Here is a 15,824-nt window from a genome sequence, read left to right on the forward strand (position 1 = left end):
TCTGAGCCCTCAGTCATCCCAGAAGGAAGGCCACCGGCTCTCCCTCAAGTCCCAGATGGCGAGTGTTGATGGTTAACCGCCTTGGCAGGGCTAGCCAGTCCACTGCGTGATTTCAATATTCATATCTCGTCCAAGTCGCTCCACCCCAAAATGTCAGCCCTATGTTCTAGGCAAGGAAACCAAGGGCCTGAGAGACAACTCATCTACCATGTACAGCTTCCTCCCGGGACCTTGTCTCTTGTCACCATGGGCTGCACAGCTGTGGTTGGAGTCTCAGTAAACACAAGAGGTCTGGGTTAGCCAATGTGTAGGACCTCAGTGAGAGAGGGAGAGGAGAGGAGGAGGAGAGGGGAGAGGAGGGGAGAGAGAGAGAGAGAGAGAGAGAGAGAGAGAGAGAGAGAGAGAGAGAGAGAGAGAGAGAGAGAGAGTGTTCTGGCCTAATCACTCCTTTCTCTGAGGTCCAACTGAAGATGTCCTCTCCAGGCAGCCTTCCCTCACCTGTGCCCCCAGGCTCGGTACCCATGCTCTAAAGCTGGTCTAGAGAGGGGAAGTGCGTGTCCTCTTCTAGCTTTGCTTTTTGGGGTGAGGGGATGGGGCAGTTGCTTTTTGGGGTGAGGGGATGGGGCAGTTTTACAGTGTATCCCTGGCTGGCCTTGAAATTCACCCACCTGACTCCTAAGAGCTGTGATTAAAGATGTAAGCTCTCATGCCCAGCCCCCACCCCCAGCCTCTAATCAAGTCCTTTCCCATTCTGCATTATGGCCATTGCCTGGGGTCCTTGTTACCTCAGCTTGGCATAGACTGTGTAGGGACATCTGCCTTGAGCTTTGAGCTCAGCTAACTTTCCCCCTCATCTCTGTGCCCCCTAAAAACTCCCCTTTGGTCCCCACCTCTGAGCTAAGCTCCTCAGTTATTCCTGCCTTCAGGACCCATCCCTTGGGCATCTACCTGAAGCCTGGGCTCAGCTGGCATGCTGGCCCACAGCTGGCCCACAGCTGGAGAATTCCACATCTGTGCCCTTCGCTTCTACCTCCATGCACCTGGAGCAAGCCCTTAAATTGGGCTCATGGACAAACTGTGCCTTTTCTCTTATGACTACAGGAGGAAGAGACTGAACTACAGGGGGTGTCAGACTTGTTCAATGTACCCCCCCGGAAGCCAGAGGCAACCCGAAGTAATGCCAAGGATTGCCCCAGCGCAGGCCTGGCTTTGTGGACCTCTCTGGTCCACAAAGAGTTTTCCCATTGCACTGGACTGATGAGGGTGTGCATTCCCGTTCCCAGCTGGGGACGGTGGGTGAACCATGCCTGTGTCACCGTGTGCTGAGCCTCTAGGATGACTTACCCTGCCTGGTCCTGTCTGGTAGAGGCTCCCAAGTCTTTCCAGAATGGAAGCTGTGCACCACGCAGCATATCTCTGTGTGGTGCTGATAGAGGGAGAGCTGTGTGGCACTGCATAATTGGACTTCCACTGCTCTCCTTGGAGTTGGCCTGTGCACACTGCTGGGGCTACGAGTGGGAAAAGGGACCCGCTGAGGGGTGGCACTCTAGCAGGGATCCACTGGCTTTTGTCTTGTCAGGTGGGGGCACTGCCAGTCACCAGTAAAGTGGTACCCAAGTCCTCCATCCCTTACCCTTTGCACCCAGGGGTCCTTGGGCTCCTATGGCCTGGCTTTCTTGGCACTGGATGCCGAGTTCTGTTCTGGGAATTCTGGCCTTTTCATTGATGGGGCCTTAAGCCTAAAGAAGCCCCTGCAGTGTCCCTCAGCATATTTGCAGCAAGGCTAGAATGTAATCTAGAACCTTCTAAACTGTAACAGAGCTGCCTCTCCTCCCATCCAGAGGCCTATGGCAGGAAGAACAGGTTCCCAAAATGGACCTGGCAGGCATGAAGTGTGTGTGTGTGTGTGTGTGTGTGTGTGTGTGTGAGAGAGAGAGAGAGAGAGAGAGAGAGACAGAGAGAGAGAGACAGAGACAGAAACAGAGACAGAGACAGAGACAGAGAGACAGAACCACAGACCTCTTGTCTGGGCTTAGGCAGGAAGGTTTCTGGTCAGAAGAGGCTGAGACAAGTCAGATATTCTCTGCCCCAGTAGCAGTTGTGAAGCTGGAGCCATGCTGGACCCTGAGCTAGAACCCCTGATCTAAAAGGGGTTTCCCGAACTTGCCTCCTGCCCTCTGGAAGCTTCGACTTTGGGGACACCCTGAGTTTTCTTCTGTTTCCCTCGGACCTATAATTCTACTGCCAGGTGGGCAGTCCACATTCCGGGATGGGGCTGATCTGATCCTTAAAGACGGTGCTCATGGGGTGTGCACCTGTGCCTGGAAGCAGCACGGGGTTTGGCTACTTGGCAGGCACCAGCCTAAGACCCTCGCAGATGCCATCCCATCCATGTCTCCCTGTGTACCCTCCCCCCACCCCCAGCTGTCACTGGCTCAATACTGCCTGCTTCCACAAATCACTGGGACAGGAAGATGCCTTTGTTGTCTCCCTGCGAGCTGCTCATCTTTCCTGTGGCGACTGGGAGTCCCACATACCCCAGCGAGAGCTTGGACTTCCCTTGGTGACAGCCAGACCGGGGTCAGAGGGTGTCCAACACCAACTGGGATGTGCTGATCTGGAAGGAGGGGCTTGTTGTGGGAAGCCCCCAGTGACCTTTGGGAGGGCCTTGGAGCACACTTGGTGCCCGTGTGTTGTCTTAGAGCCACTGGGCTAGACCATCAGCTGGAGGGAGTCCTTAGAGGTTGGTTCAGGTGAGGAAAGTAAGACCCAGAATGGAAGAGACCACTTTGGTAGATAGGGATGTGGGGCTAGAGATAATCTCTGAGGGAGGAGATCCTAGGTTGAGGACACTGGGGAAGGAGCTAGGTCAGGGAGAGAGGTATGGGCTTATGACTTAGCTCAGACGCTGCTGGCTCTGATTTCCTGCTCGCCTCTCTCTCTCTCCCCCCCTTTCTCTCTCCCCTCTCTCAGACTCTCTCTTGTCATCTGGTAATGGTAATGGTATCTTCCTCTAAGGTCCCCAGCTCAGGCTGTCAGGAAGACCCATCTCTTCACTGGGAGACAGTAGCACTAGATGCTCACGGAGTCATGGTGATGACATTGGCCACCAAGTGATCCTAATGCTCCAGGCCCAGCCTCGCCATCCGCACAAGTGTTCCTGCAGGTGTCTCCCACATGGCCTCTGACTGTGGCCCCTTCCTATGGGTGTTTGGGGTCATTTTGTTTGACTCCTGATGTGCCCTCGATAGAATATGTGACCTGTAGTGAACAGGGCAGGAGACAGCAAGCAGCTGTGGAGTCTTCCTCCTTCTCTGCAGGTGGATGGAGAAAGGACTCCCTCAGGTGTCTGTGAATGTCACCTGCTGATGGATAGAGGTGGCCTAAGTCCTGGAGCCTGGCGGGCAGAACTGAGCCAGGGCCTGAGCCCCACATGCTACTCCTGGTGTGTGTCAGGGCTCCAGCAGCTGTCTGCTGCCCAGTACCACCAAGAACCTGGAGTTGCGGATTGTCGGAGTGTGGCTGCCGGAACCTACGGAAACATCCCTTGGTGGGGTTGTGGCTGTGCTGTCTTCTTCTGACATCTCTGACTGGCAGTGTCTGTTAGAGAGACCTAGATAGTATAGGGGCTCAGGGTGTGAGGCACCACAACTAGGACTCCTTAGAGTCTTTAGTGCCTGAGACAGGGAAGCTGTTTTGAATGTCAGACCCACAGGATCTTTAAACTCAGGGCTGATGGGGACATCACTTGCCTGGAGAGGGGTAAGGACTTGAATCCAGAGCTGCTGGACCACAAGGTAGCTCCGGGAGGTTTCAGTTCCCAGAGTTTCATGAAGGTTCCTGCAGGGCTGTGGAGGGGAGACAGCTAACAGGACTCCCTATTTCTTGCTCTGTTTCCACAGCACAGATCCATTTTTATCTGTTTTCTGTGTTGTGGAGTTTCACTTGGGAAAAGGTTCCTCTTAAGTGTGAAAAATAACCTTTGTCAGCCTTTGCACCGAGCTGCTGCAGCTCCATGCCAGGACCTGCCGCAGCCTGGGAGGTTGGGGGTGTCTCTGGCAGTGGGTGGACAAGCCTGCAGGCCAGGGCCTCCTGGAAGGGGGTGCAGGCTGCTTCAGGCCACCGTCTCCTCCCCCTCTCACTCCTGCTGTGTTGTTGCTGCAGTCAGAGAACACTCTCAGTCTGTCGTCCTGTTGACTGGGGTGACAGTTTAATAGTAGCTTCCTGGGCTGTCATTTAAATCTGCCTGCCAGGTTAGTAGGCCAGGGGCGGGCTGGCACGCCCCCTGCCCCCACCCCGGATCTTCATTCTGCTGGCAGCAGTTGTCTTGGCAACCCCAGGGCCTGGCGAGCTCTGCTGAAGGGTAACTGTGTGGGGAGCAGCCCTTTCATCTCCCCGAACAGGGTATAAGTGCCCAGCTGCCTTAGGACTGGCTGCAGGCAGAGCCAGGCCTCCCGGAGCTGGCCTAGGCCTGAGAGAGGAAGTGGAAGCAGCCGAGCGAGCGCGTCCCTCTAGGCAGGTTCTGGGGTGGAAAGTTTATGTCCAAGGGCAGGGCCCCGCCCGCTCCAGGTCCCTCGGTTGCAGTCTTGAGCTGGACTCCAACTTTTTCATTGGTCTCTTGCTCTGCTTCTGTCTGGAGCTCAGGAGACCAGAGGGTAGACAGTTTGGATCCCTGACATCTCGTACCTCCCTGGCCCATGTGACTGGCCTCAGTCCCCTCTCCCTGTCCTGAGCCCTCCCTCAAACAGTCCCTGCTGTGAAGACTTGTGTTTCCTCATTGCTGAGCACTCTTGAACACCTGTTACTCATGGTCTGGCAGGAGAGTCCCACAGTGAGATGGCCGGGTACCATTCTCTGCTGGGTGCCTGTGTGGCCAGGCGCTGCTTCCAAGGACCCCGTCTTCCCATAGAATCAGGAGCTTGCATCACATAGTGCTTCCCAATTTAATAGATATAGCATCCAAAAGTGAGAATCTTCATTAGACAAGATTGGATGTTGCTGGCGGAAACAGCCAGTCAGGTATCTGCTGCAGGCGCGCGCGTGTGAGTGTGTGTGTGTGTGTGTGTACGCGCACGCGTGTGTGGCTTTTGTTACACTGGTGGCATCTTGATTCTCCAAGGTGGAAAATATATCCCAAAGACCTGAGCAGATGGCCGCCCAGACTCTCTGCCTGTATTCTGTCTTCCTCTGCTAGGAGCCATTGGTCCATGTTGCATAGCAAACAGAGCCATGGGTGTCACCGGCTGCGGAATAAGCCATCCTGTTTGTTGTTAGCCACACACTCAGTGGGTCACTGCGTGAGCTCAAGGAAAGCTAGGTCAAACCCGGCCTCCAAGGAACCGTTTGATGCCAGGCAGAGCGAGTCGGCTGCTGGCCTGGTAGAGCGCTCAGGCTCCACGAGACTTACTACTTCCCCAGTGCCTTACAGACTCTGCTGGGTCCTCCAGTCTAGGCCTGTTAGCCTTCCCAGAACACCCTTCATCCCAACCCCCATCCTCACCTAGACATCTCCGCTGGGCACAGTCTTCCCCCAGTGGCCTTTGTCGGGCTTCCTGGCCACACAGTGGAACCCAGATCCTTGAGCTCCAGTGCAGCCTCCCACAGACACAGGCTGTGGCCTTGAGCCGTCACTCATCTGGGAACTGTGTCTTGGTGGGACATTCTCTGGCCTGGAGGAACAGCTGGCAGCTGGCTTCTCTGCGCAGGAGCGCGTGGGTGGGATCCTCACTTGAGATGTGTATTGTTTTGGGAAGGACGCCTCTGGGGGTGGACGTGGGAGGTGATGAGTGAGCTTGGTAATTTACAGGAGCACACAGGGGCTGGGAGCTGCTGCAGGACCAGTCAGCACCGCACCTCCATTGCCTGAGGAGGAACACCGCCCAGATGTGCAGACTGACACCGTGCCCCACACACCCCTTCAGCTGGGGCCAGGGCTGTGACGTTCTCCCCTTTTCTTTCTCTGTTCATGAATCCCCAACCCCTTTGCTCCTCCTAGCAGCCCCATGTGTTTTGTGAATAAGGTCCCAGAGCCACAGGTAGCAGAAGAGTTCCTTTGACCACGAACGGTCCGACGCTTTCCTTGGCTAGCCTTCTCATTAGACGTAGCAGCGGCTCCCATTCCCTTTGTCCTGGATTTCCCACTGTCCTCTGCTCTTCCCTGGGGTAGGCCCCTCCTCACCACCCGTGGAATCCCAGGGCCTTTGTGGCAGGCCCATCTGTTGTCATGGCACCAGATGATGATGTCGCAGACCCTGGGTGACTATGTATCACTCCTGCGGTGTGGAGTACAGGGACTCACAGAGGTGGGCATTGTCCAAGGGGCAGACTGGCACGGAGGGACAGAAATCCCTGGAAACGGGGAACCACAGCCTGGAGCCCAGCTGGGGAATTGCCCTGGGAACCAAAGCCAAGGCCAGGAGAGAGTAGGGTCTGCCCGGGGCTTCAATGACAGCTTGACCGACTGCCTGGCCTCGCCAGTGGCAGGCCTAAGCTAACCTGGTTACTCTGAAGGGACCAGATGACGCTGAGCTTATTCCCTGAGCTTTTTTGCCTTTTGTCCTGTGGCAGTGACACACAGGAGAGCCACATCCCTACTGTCTCGGAAACAGAAGGGACTTGCCCTCAGTCACCTAGTGAAGAGGCGGCCATGCCAGAATTCATCTGAAGCTCCAGTACCAGATCCTTCCCTGTGATTACAGAGATCCAACCAGGGACTTACTTCAAGGGTGGCTTAGTGCCGCCTCCCTTTCCCCAGGGTGGTACATTATTACCCAGGCCTGGATTGTCACAGGCCAGGTTTCGACTGCACACTTCTGGGCACATGGCAAGGCTACACCTTTGTGCAGGAGTCTCTGTGCTTGGTGGTTGTCTTGCTACGAGGTCCCTGAGATTTGAGGGGTCTCCGTCTCAGGAGTCTTTGCTCTTCCCCTGCCAGTCAATACCCTTGTGGCTGCAGATTTGTGGAAAGGCATTTCCTTATTTTCCGCAGTTGTCACACAGACCCTGAAGTCCTCCTTCCATCTACCCACTCACCTCTTTGAGCCTCAGTTTCCGCTGTAAAGCAGATTGACCGCAGCTTCCAGGGTGGCTGTGAGGGGATTGTAGGATTTGAGGTGAGAGGCCCAAGTCCAGGTCTGGGTGAATATGACTGAACCGGCCCAGATACTGAAACAGCCTGTCTGCAGTGGGCCGGGGGTCAGCTAACCGGCTCAGATACTCAGTCTGTCCACAGCCTGCCGTGGGTCAGCTAAGCCTGGACTTCCATTTCTGGCATTTGACTGCTATGGCCTCCATGCCCAGTGTCTGCCAAGGCTTGGCAAACAGGGAGAGAGCAAGTTCTCCCCTGTACTCCCACAATGCCCCGGAACTAAGGGTCCGGGGATGATATCTGGCTGTCTTGTGCCCAGTGACAGCATTCCTGCATCACCTTAAGCAATTCATCTTGCTCCCTGGCAGGCTTGTCCCGGGCTGGGGCTCCTCCGACTGGCTGTCTTCTGCATTCCTGGTGGCACGGGCCTGTTGGATAGTGGGGCTCTCTCACAGGCTCCTCCAGGTCCTCAAGGGCCTTTTCTGCTACACATGCCAGCCACTGTTTGAGGACTGTGCTGGAGGAAACTTGCTGACTTGACAGGTTCAGATCTGTTCCCACTTACATGTGACCTTAGGCATATAACTTAAGAGCTCTGGCTGGGACTCATCTATGTCAAACGATGAAATATCAGGCTGTTTGTCCTGGGATTTCCTGAGTAAAATACCCAGCAGCATCAAGAGAGCCAGAAAAATAAGAAATGGAAGTATCTATCTTAGGAAGACGTGAAGAAAACTCAGACTAGAGATGGCCAAGGGATACCATGGAAAAGCAAAGCAGACATGGACTGGAGTCAAGGCAGTCAGTCAGTGTTCCCGAAACCCTGCCTGGCAGCTGGAAGACCACAAGAAGGGAAAAGTACAAACGAAACCCAGCAAACCCCAGGCCGTGGGCTGTTTACCAAGGGGGAGGAGCCCTACCCTGGATGTGTAAGAGCAGAGATGCCAGTCAGGGACTGGTGTTCTGTGGTCTGGCCCAAGTTGGGTTCTGTGTGGAAACTGACATGGTTCCTGTGGAAAGACAGGAGGAAAGCAAGTCACACCAGACCACAGGATTCATGATGACGTAGAGCAGCAGGCATCAGACTAAAGGGCACAGGCCAAAACTAACCTGTTGCTGGGCTTCAGAAACAAACTTCTACTGAAACACAGCCCCGTGTACCCACCTACTTTCTGTCAGGACTCTGTCCGCAATAGCAAAACTGAGGAGCAGGACAGAGGCAGTGCAACCGAAAGCCCCAAATATCTGGCATCTGTACCAAGTTTGCCAAGCTGTAGAGGACCACTGAGAGGATTATGGCAGTTCAGGGGAGGCCCCCGGCAGAGACCGGAGGTGATGGAAACACCATCCAAGCTTATAATGGAAAAGCAATGTGGGGATTTTCAGATGACAGCCTTAGCAGAGAGGGACGTATTAATAGTACCTAGGGACCAATAGTAGTAAGGGTGGGGCCGTTTGGGAAGTTGGAAAGGGGAGGGAAAGGAGGACGACCTTCCAGCTGCTGGAGAGGGGCACTATCCTGATGGCCCCAATATCACATCTAGTTCCACTGTCATTCAGGGAGAGGACTCCCAGCGCCTGGGCCCCCTGAGGACCCTCCTGGGCTATCTCTGCCAGTTCTGGGGCCTCTTGGCCTGTGACTATCTACCACACTCAAAAGATTGTGTCTTGGGCTGGAGAGATGGCTCAGTAGTTACGAACACTGACTGCTCTTCCAGAGGTCCTGAGTTCAATTCCCAGCAACCACGTGGTAGCTCACAACCATCTGTAATGGGATCTGCTGCCCTCTTCTGGTGTATCTGAAGACAGCTACAGTGTACTCACATTAAATAAATAAATAAATAAATAAATAAATAAATAAATAAAATCTTTAAAAAAAAGATTGTGTTTACCAACAACCCCCTTCCCTTTCCCTACAAGGAGCAAAGGCCTGGAAGGGAAAGTGTGGAGAGTGCATGGCAAAGCAGAGCAGCCACAGTGCAGCCACAGTGCAAATCCAGGCCTGCCAGCTCCCTGCACAGGGCCCCTCCCTCCTGCCCTCGGTCCGAGGTGAGGCTCATGGGAGCTGAATGCAGGTGATGCTGAGAAGTCGCTGACTCTTTGAGGACCTGAAGGGTGCAAGGAGCCAAAGGCCAAGTCCTCCAGTGCCTACTCCACACTCCCAGGGTGGGTAGGCCACCAGCTCGCAAGCAGGTTCCCTGTTGGGACAGCCGCCTTGTTTTGCCCTTTTCTGAAGAATGAATATATATATATATATATATATATATATAAAATTAGTGCCAGGCACCAGGACAACACGGAGAAATCATAAGGAGGCAACCTTGGGACTTCTCCACCCTGACCCTTAAATTCAATTTCTTTCAGAACTAGGCACTTGGGGCAGCAAATAGCTTGGGGCTAGACATGGTATTCACGTTATTTTTGTTTGTTTGTTTGGGTTTTTTTTTTGTTCCCCGCCCCCCCCCCCCACACACACACACACACACAGGGTTTCTCTGTATACTACTGGCTGGCTGTCCTGGAACTCACTGTGTAGATCAGGCTGGCCTCGAACTCAGAAATCCGCCTGCCTCTGCCTCCCAAGTGCTGGGATTACAGGCGTGCGCCACCACCGCCTGGTGGTATTCGTGTTCTTAGCCTTGTTCTGCTATGAGCTAGGAGATCTCAGCTCGAATGGGCACACAACACCCCATTTCTTTCTCTTCTAATTACTAGGCAGATGAACAGCAATAGCTGTGCTGACAGCAAGCGGCTGCCTCGCCGGGGCGATGGCTCATCCTCACACGTTAGCTTCCTGGGCCTGAGCTGCTTACAGACCTCAGGAGCTTCGGTGGTGCACGTGCCTTACCCGCTGCCTCCTGCCTCCGAGAAGAGCATTCAGTGTGCACCCTTACCCTCTTCCTTATCCTTGTCCCACAGCCAAGAGGACCTGCGCAGACAGCGATTTTACCTGTGACAATGGCCACTGCATCCCGGAGCGGTGGAAGTGTGACGGAGAGGAGGAGTGTCCAGATGGATCTGATGAATCGAAGGCCACCTGCTGTGAGTCTTACCCCGGCCTCAGTTTCCTCCTGGGCACTTTCATGTGGGCAGGTTGTTAGGCTCACAGGACATGGTCAGAGGATGCTCTGTGCCAAACCCTCGGGGGAGTGGGCGGTTCCCGGTAAGCAGGCGAGTGTCTCTGGGTCTGCTCTGTTTCCTGGCCTCCTCCTCAGCTTCCTTGTAGGCTGGACTCAGTTCCTGCAGCACCAGGAGTGAGAACAGTGCTCAGAGGTAGGCCCTGCTCTCACGCCTGAGGAGGATCTGAATTGTAATTCCAGCAGCACTGAAGGCAGCTGGTGTGTGTTAATCATTTACCGCGGGCCACACCTCGCCTCGCTCGCTCGCTAAGCTCTTTGTAGTCCTTTTATCTTCATAGCAGCCTCTAGAGGCAGGTACTGCCACTTTCTGAATTTTCAAAAGGGGCATACAGAAACTCATAGAGTTGGAGCCATTTGTCCGTAGCCACCCAGCCAAGACTTCAAGGGCCCCCCCCCCTCTTTTCTCCGGCCTGTTCTCCGTGGCTAGCTATGGTAACATAAGGAACCAGGGTGAGGCGGCGTCGCTGGTGCTCTGGGACGGCCTTCCACACTCAGGGCTTTGTCTCTCTGTGATTTCTTTTCTAGGCTCTAATCCTCAAAGCAAACTTAGACCTGGCAGGTCATTCTGTGACATTTGTTAAATTAAAAAGGAGAAGGGGAGAGGGAGGGCCCAGCGGTCCAGAGGCTGAGCTGTAGCAGCGCAAGCCTGAGACAAAAGGCTCTGGGGAGCACATGGAGGGTGGTGGGACTGTGGGGAGCACGTGGAGGACGGTGGGACTGAAGGGGAGATCCAGAAGCTCCTCTCTGGAGCTAACATTTGCCCCAGAGGTAGAGGCAGGGACAATGGAGGCCAGAGTCCCATTTAAGGCTGCCACCGATGATAACTGGGTTTTCTTGTCTCCTAGCAACAGAGCTACCAGTTTCCAAGAGAGAAAGAGAAAGGGAGAGCGAGAGAGACCCCCGCCCCAGACAAAGGGTCCCTCATTTCCTCGGCAGCTGCCAAGGCTTCCCCAGTTTTACCGCAGGTTCATCCTTTCCTTACCACAGCAAGTGCCCCTCCATGCTGTCCCGGGAGGCCTGGAGGCAGAAGGAAGCCCTGTGCTCTTTCCTGCCCTTCCAGAAGAAGGGAGCCCTGCTGCACTTGCCTGTGAACACCATCTTCATGCCAGCCTGGAGCACACAAGGGTGCTGCATCTCCCCCAGAGAAAGAAATAGACGGGGCCAGGTTTGGCCTCTTGGCCATGGCAGTGCAGCTGAGAAGGGACAGAGCCCTGTGCCTCCTGGGGAGCTTCTGGGGTTGGGTTGGGGTTTTCTACCCTAATAGCCTGTTCTGCCTTAATCCTGGATATAGCTAGAGGCTCTGGAGATCACTGGGGAAGGGGCGGTCTTGCTGCCTGAGGGCTTTGCTTCTCTCTCTCTCTCTCTCTCTCTCTCTCTCTCTCTCTCTCTCTCTCTCTCTCTGTCTCTGTTTAGTGCTTCCTCCCAGCCCTGTCGGTTGGGCCTCTCACCTGTCTCACTCTGCTGGGCTCTGTCCTCTCTGGCCCATGCTCCCTGCCCCCCTTTCCTATCCTGCCTGCTTCCTCGTGTTTCTCCCTCAGAATGCCAGTGCTCCCTGTCTTCTGACCTGGGATGGACCCACATACCCCACTCCTGACTCCCAGGGCCCTTAAACAATGAGCAGCTCAAGGCCTTAAGGATTTGATAGATTTGCCTCACAGACACACAGCCTGTTTGTGGCAAGTGTCTGTCCTGTGACAAAAGACAGGCTTCTCAAGCTCTCTGAGATTCATGGGAGCAGCAACAAGGCAACACCCAGGAGTGAAGAGGCCCAGCTCCCTGTGGATTATCCCAGGCAATTCTTGTGAGATCCTATATCCACCGCCCCCCTCATCATATATGGGTCCCAATCTAAAATCCCAAAGATTTCCGCATTTTAAGATTCCTAAATTCTTAGTAGTCCAAGACCCTCTTTTTGCTCTTGTCCAGTGGGGCGCAGAGTCTGGAAACCCTACCTTATAAACCATCGCAATGGTCGTGGGGTCTTTGACTAGGGAGGGCTGCCTGGAAGAATCATCCTGAGAGGGCCTTGAAGGCCAGGCAGAATTTGGGGCAGCTGGACTTGGTAGCAAGCTTGCTCACAGCTTCCCAACTGAATGAAAACCCAGCAGCCAACCCGCTGTCCATTTAATTGGTGTTGCCATAGCAACTTCCATAGCCTACCAGGTTTCTGGGACTGTGCCAGCTCTCAGGATAGAGTCTCACTCCTCACCCCTAACAGAAACATTATAGATAGAAGCGCATAGTAGGCTTGGGATCTGGCTCAGCTGGATCAGGTCGTTGGCCTTGAAACCTCATATAAGTTGCCAAGTCTTGCTGGACCTCAGTTTCTCCATTTTCAGTGAGAAAATAGCAATATTAGAGTAAGTGCCAGCGTTGTCTATTTTTGTATTTGAGCCTCAAACACTGCCCCCAACATAACAGTTTATTAGACTATCAGGACACTAGATTCATACTATTAAAATATTGTAAGGGGGTGGGGCTTGTGAGAAGCAGAGGGCCTGGGAGCAGGTTCTCATCAAATACAGCCAGAGTCACAATGGGAAAGCCCAGAACATTTGCCTAATGAAAGAATCGTTTGGGCTCTAATTATAGCTCACTTGATTGGGGACGCCTCTGACCCACCTTCAGGCATCTGCTGGGAGGGAGGGGCACAGGCAGGGAGCGGAGAGACTGGCCCAAGGAAAATGAGTTACAGATCTGGGTGCTACTTATTGCGTGTGGATTCTTTTCTTTCTTAGCAGCTAGCCCGGGCCTTCACTCCTTACCCCTGCTCGCCTTCCTCTAGATCAGGAAGTACAGGCCTGGAGATCTGATGTCACCCAGCCTGATGCTGTGCGGAAGAGCCTGGTGTTAGAGCAGAGTTAGCTCCTTCTGGGAAACAGGGTGCAAGGGTGTGCCTCTTCAGGCACTTCCTTAGGTTTCCCAGTCAAGTGACACTAGAGCTTCCCCACAGCCCAAGCCTCCAGTCTCCTTAGAGCAGGCTATCCCCATTTGGAAGCTGTCTGTCCATAAGACTCAAGTGTCTAAGACTATAGACGGATGAGTAGCTATGAGGTACTGGCAACAGACATTTTTCTTTTTTCTTAATTTGTTAACTTGCGAGTTGGCAAAGGATTTCTGGAACAGGATTCTCCAGAAATTAACCTTCCGTCATCTCAAACCCCTTCACAGTGTTGTCTGGCAGCAGGGACTTTTGCTTCAGCCTCTTAGAAGCTGAGACACTTGGACAGCAAGCCCAGGCTGTCCCTTGGGAGCATCTATTCCTGAGGGAAAGGCTGTACGAGGATGGGGACCATATCATGATGGGACACGTGGGCCTCTGCATCCCCCAGGGGTGGAATCAGCTTTCCCCAGCCGCAGCCATTTACATTTTCATTGCATGGGACCAGGATAAGAGTAACTCTTTTCTGAGCTGCAAGGGTGTTCCAGGCTTTTAAGTATAGGGATTTCCACATTGCCTCCTGCAAACCAATCCTAGGCAATCATTCAACCCCCTCTTGAGCAGAGGAGACCCAGAGAGGCAGAAGTCAAGCGTCTGGTCTAAGGACCTTGGTGAATGAGATTTGGTTCTAGGTCTATTGACTCTAAAACCCAGGCTCCTTCACCTCTACCAACTTGCCTATAGGTCTTGGCTTCAAGGATCCTGGGAGTAGACCTGAGATGGGCACATTGCTCAGCCTACCTGAGCAAAATTAGGTGGGCACCTCTTTGTCCTTTCCAGTCACGCCAGGGAAAGCAGCAGGATCTTGTCATGTGCAGTGGCTAACAGAATAGTTCTGGGATGGAAGTCCCCCTCTGCTCCCTCCGCAAGACTCTCAGCAAGCGACTTACACACTCCAGGCTTTGCTCTCTCTCTCTGTCTGGGAGATACCCATCAGCTCTTCCCACAGCTCAGCGGTGGTCAGTGGAGAGGCCTGACCTGGAGCCAGGGGAGCCACGCCTAGACCCAGCTTTGGGGAAAAGCTCTATCACAAGAGAGACCAGCATTTGATATACCTGCTCCTCTCTGGACCCTAGAATACCACTCCATGAGATGCTTGTCAATCTGATTTCCTTGGCCTCTTTTGTCCTGCCCTTCTAAGAGCCTCAGCTCTTTAGGGGTGAAGGGACCGGGAGCAAGCACTGCTGGGTCCTTGAGAGCCTGTAATTAGAACTGTCTATTTAGGGACACAGCAAATGCCTTATTAATTATAAAGAAAGGAAGCAGACAGATTGTTTAATCATTGTCCTTGTTGAAAGGTTATGCTGTTAACTGTATAAATATTCATTAAAAGTTCAGTCGGCTGCCTGCTGCACTGGGGGCTGCAGAGCCAGGCCTCCGAGGTGGTGCATCTGGCCGAAGGCTCTCTCAGTCACCTCGACTTCAGGTAAGACAGTTGAGGACTGGCCCTCAGTCATGCATGGTTTGATGGAAGGACAGGACTTTTGTCCTACTCTAAACTTTTGGTTCAGAGGAACCCATACTCTGTCTTTCATGTGCTGTGCATATTTGGGCGAGTCATTAGATGTCTCTGAACCTTAGAACTGTCTCCCCTCGGTCTAGGAAACAGCAGTGCACAGTTCCTTTGGGAATGGAGCTTCTGGGACCTACGCACAGGCTTCTTGCCTGTCAGAGTTCAGGGTGGGGGCGATGATGAGTTGGTTCTTAGTTGTTTCTGTTTATTAAGACAGAATGCCACAGACTGGACTGGGTATGTTGTAAATAACAGAAATCTGTTGCATATAGTTCTGGTGCATATACAGGGCATCAGATTGGTGTCTGGTGAGGGTCCATTCCTCACAGAGGTTGCTCTCACCCAGATCTTCTTAGTAGAGGGGCGTGGAGTCTACCTTGAACGTCTGTATATTATATATCATATCATATCACATCACATCACATCACATCACATCACATCACATCACATCACATCATATCATATCATATCATATCATAATTTTGCATGTGTATTTCACTACACAGTACTGTGGCCCGTCAGTACATTTTCATACAAATGTGTACTGTGTAAAGCGTGTTCCTTTTCTTCCACGCTTCCCTCTCCTGGTAGCCCCTGTGTTCCTCTAGATAATTTTGCTTCTATTTTAATGGTATATATACACACTTAATTTTATATATCTGTATAAAATTAGAACCACAAATGAGAAGACAATGCAATATTTGTCTTTCTGAGTCTAGGTTAATTGCTTAATGTGATTATCTCCGATTGAATTCATTTTCCTACAAATGACATAACTGTTCTTTACAGCAAAAAAAAATTTGAATCTGTGTGTGTGTGTGTGTGAAAGGTGTGTGCGCACAGGTGTGTGTGCAGGTATGTGTGTGTGTGTTTGCAGGTGTGTGTATGTGTGTGTGTGCATGTGTGCATGAAAGGTGTGTGTGTGTGTGCGCACAGGTGTGTGTGCAGGTATGTGTGTGTGTCTGTGTTTACAGGTGTGTGTCTGTGTGTGTGTTTGTGTGGAAGGATGTATGTCTGTGTGCATGTGTATGTGCTCAGGTGTGTGTGTGTGTGTGTGTGTGTGTGTGTGTTGTTTCTATCCATTCTGCAGCTTCTTTTCTAAGAGACCATCGCCCCCATTGGCTGGGCGATGCTCTCAATGGC

The 15,824-nt window shown here is 52.9% G+C and overlaps 1 protein-coding gene across 12 annotated transcripts in view; it reads left to right on the plus strand.

The window, feature by feature from the left end:
* Window positions 1-15,824, plus strand: part of Lrp8 (LDL receptor related protein 8) — a 73,177-nt gene that overhangs the window by 22,773 nt on the left and 34,580 nt on the right. For 8 of the 12 annotated variants that reach the window (XM_052176930.1, XM_052176932.1, XM_052176934.1 and 5 more), the window contains exon 3: window positions 10,007-10,129. In XM_052176930.1, coding sequence (XP_052032890.1) covers window positions 10,007-10,129 — 123 coding nt within the window. Of the gene's footprint in view, window positions 1-10,006; window positions 10,130-14,501; window positions 14,595-15,824 lie in introns of all 12 variants that reach the window. The other 4 variants (XM_052176929.1, XM_052176931.1, XM_052176927.1 and 1 more) reach the window with 1 other exon arrangement.

This window comes from Apodemus sylvaticus, chromosome 3 (genome assembly GCF_947179515.1).
Source record: "Apodemus sylvaticus chromosome 3, mApoSyl1.1, whole genome shotgun sequence".
Lineage (NCBI taxonomy): Eukaryota > Metazoa > Chordata > Mammalia > Rodentia > Muridae > Apodemus > Apodemus sylvaticus.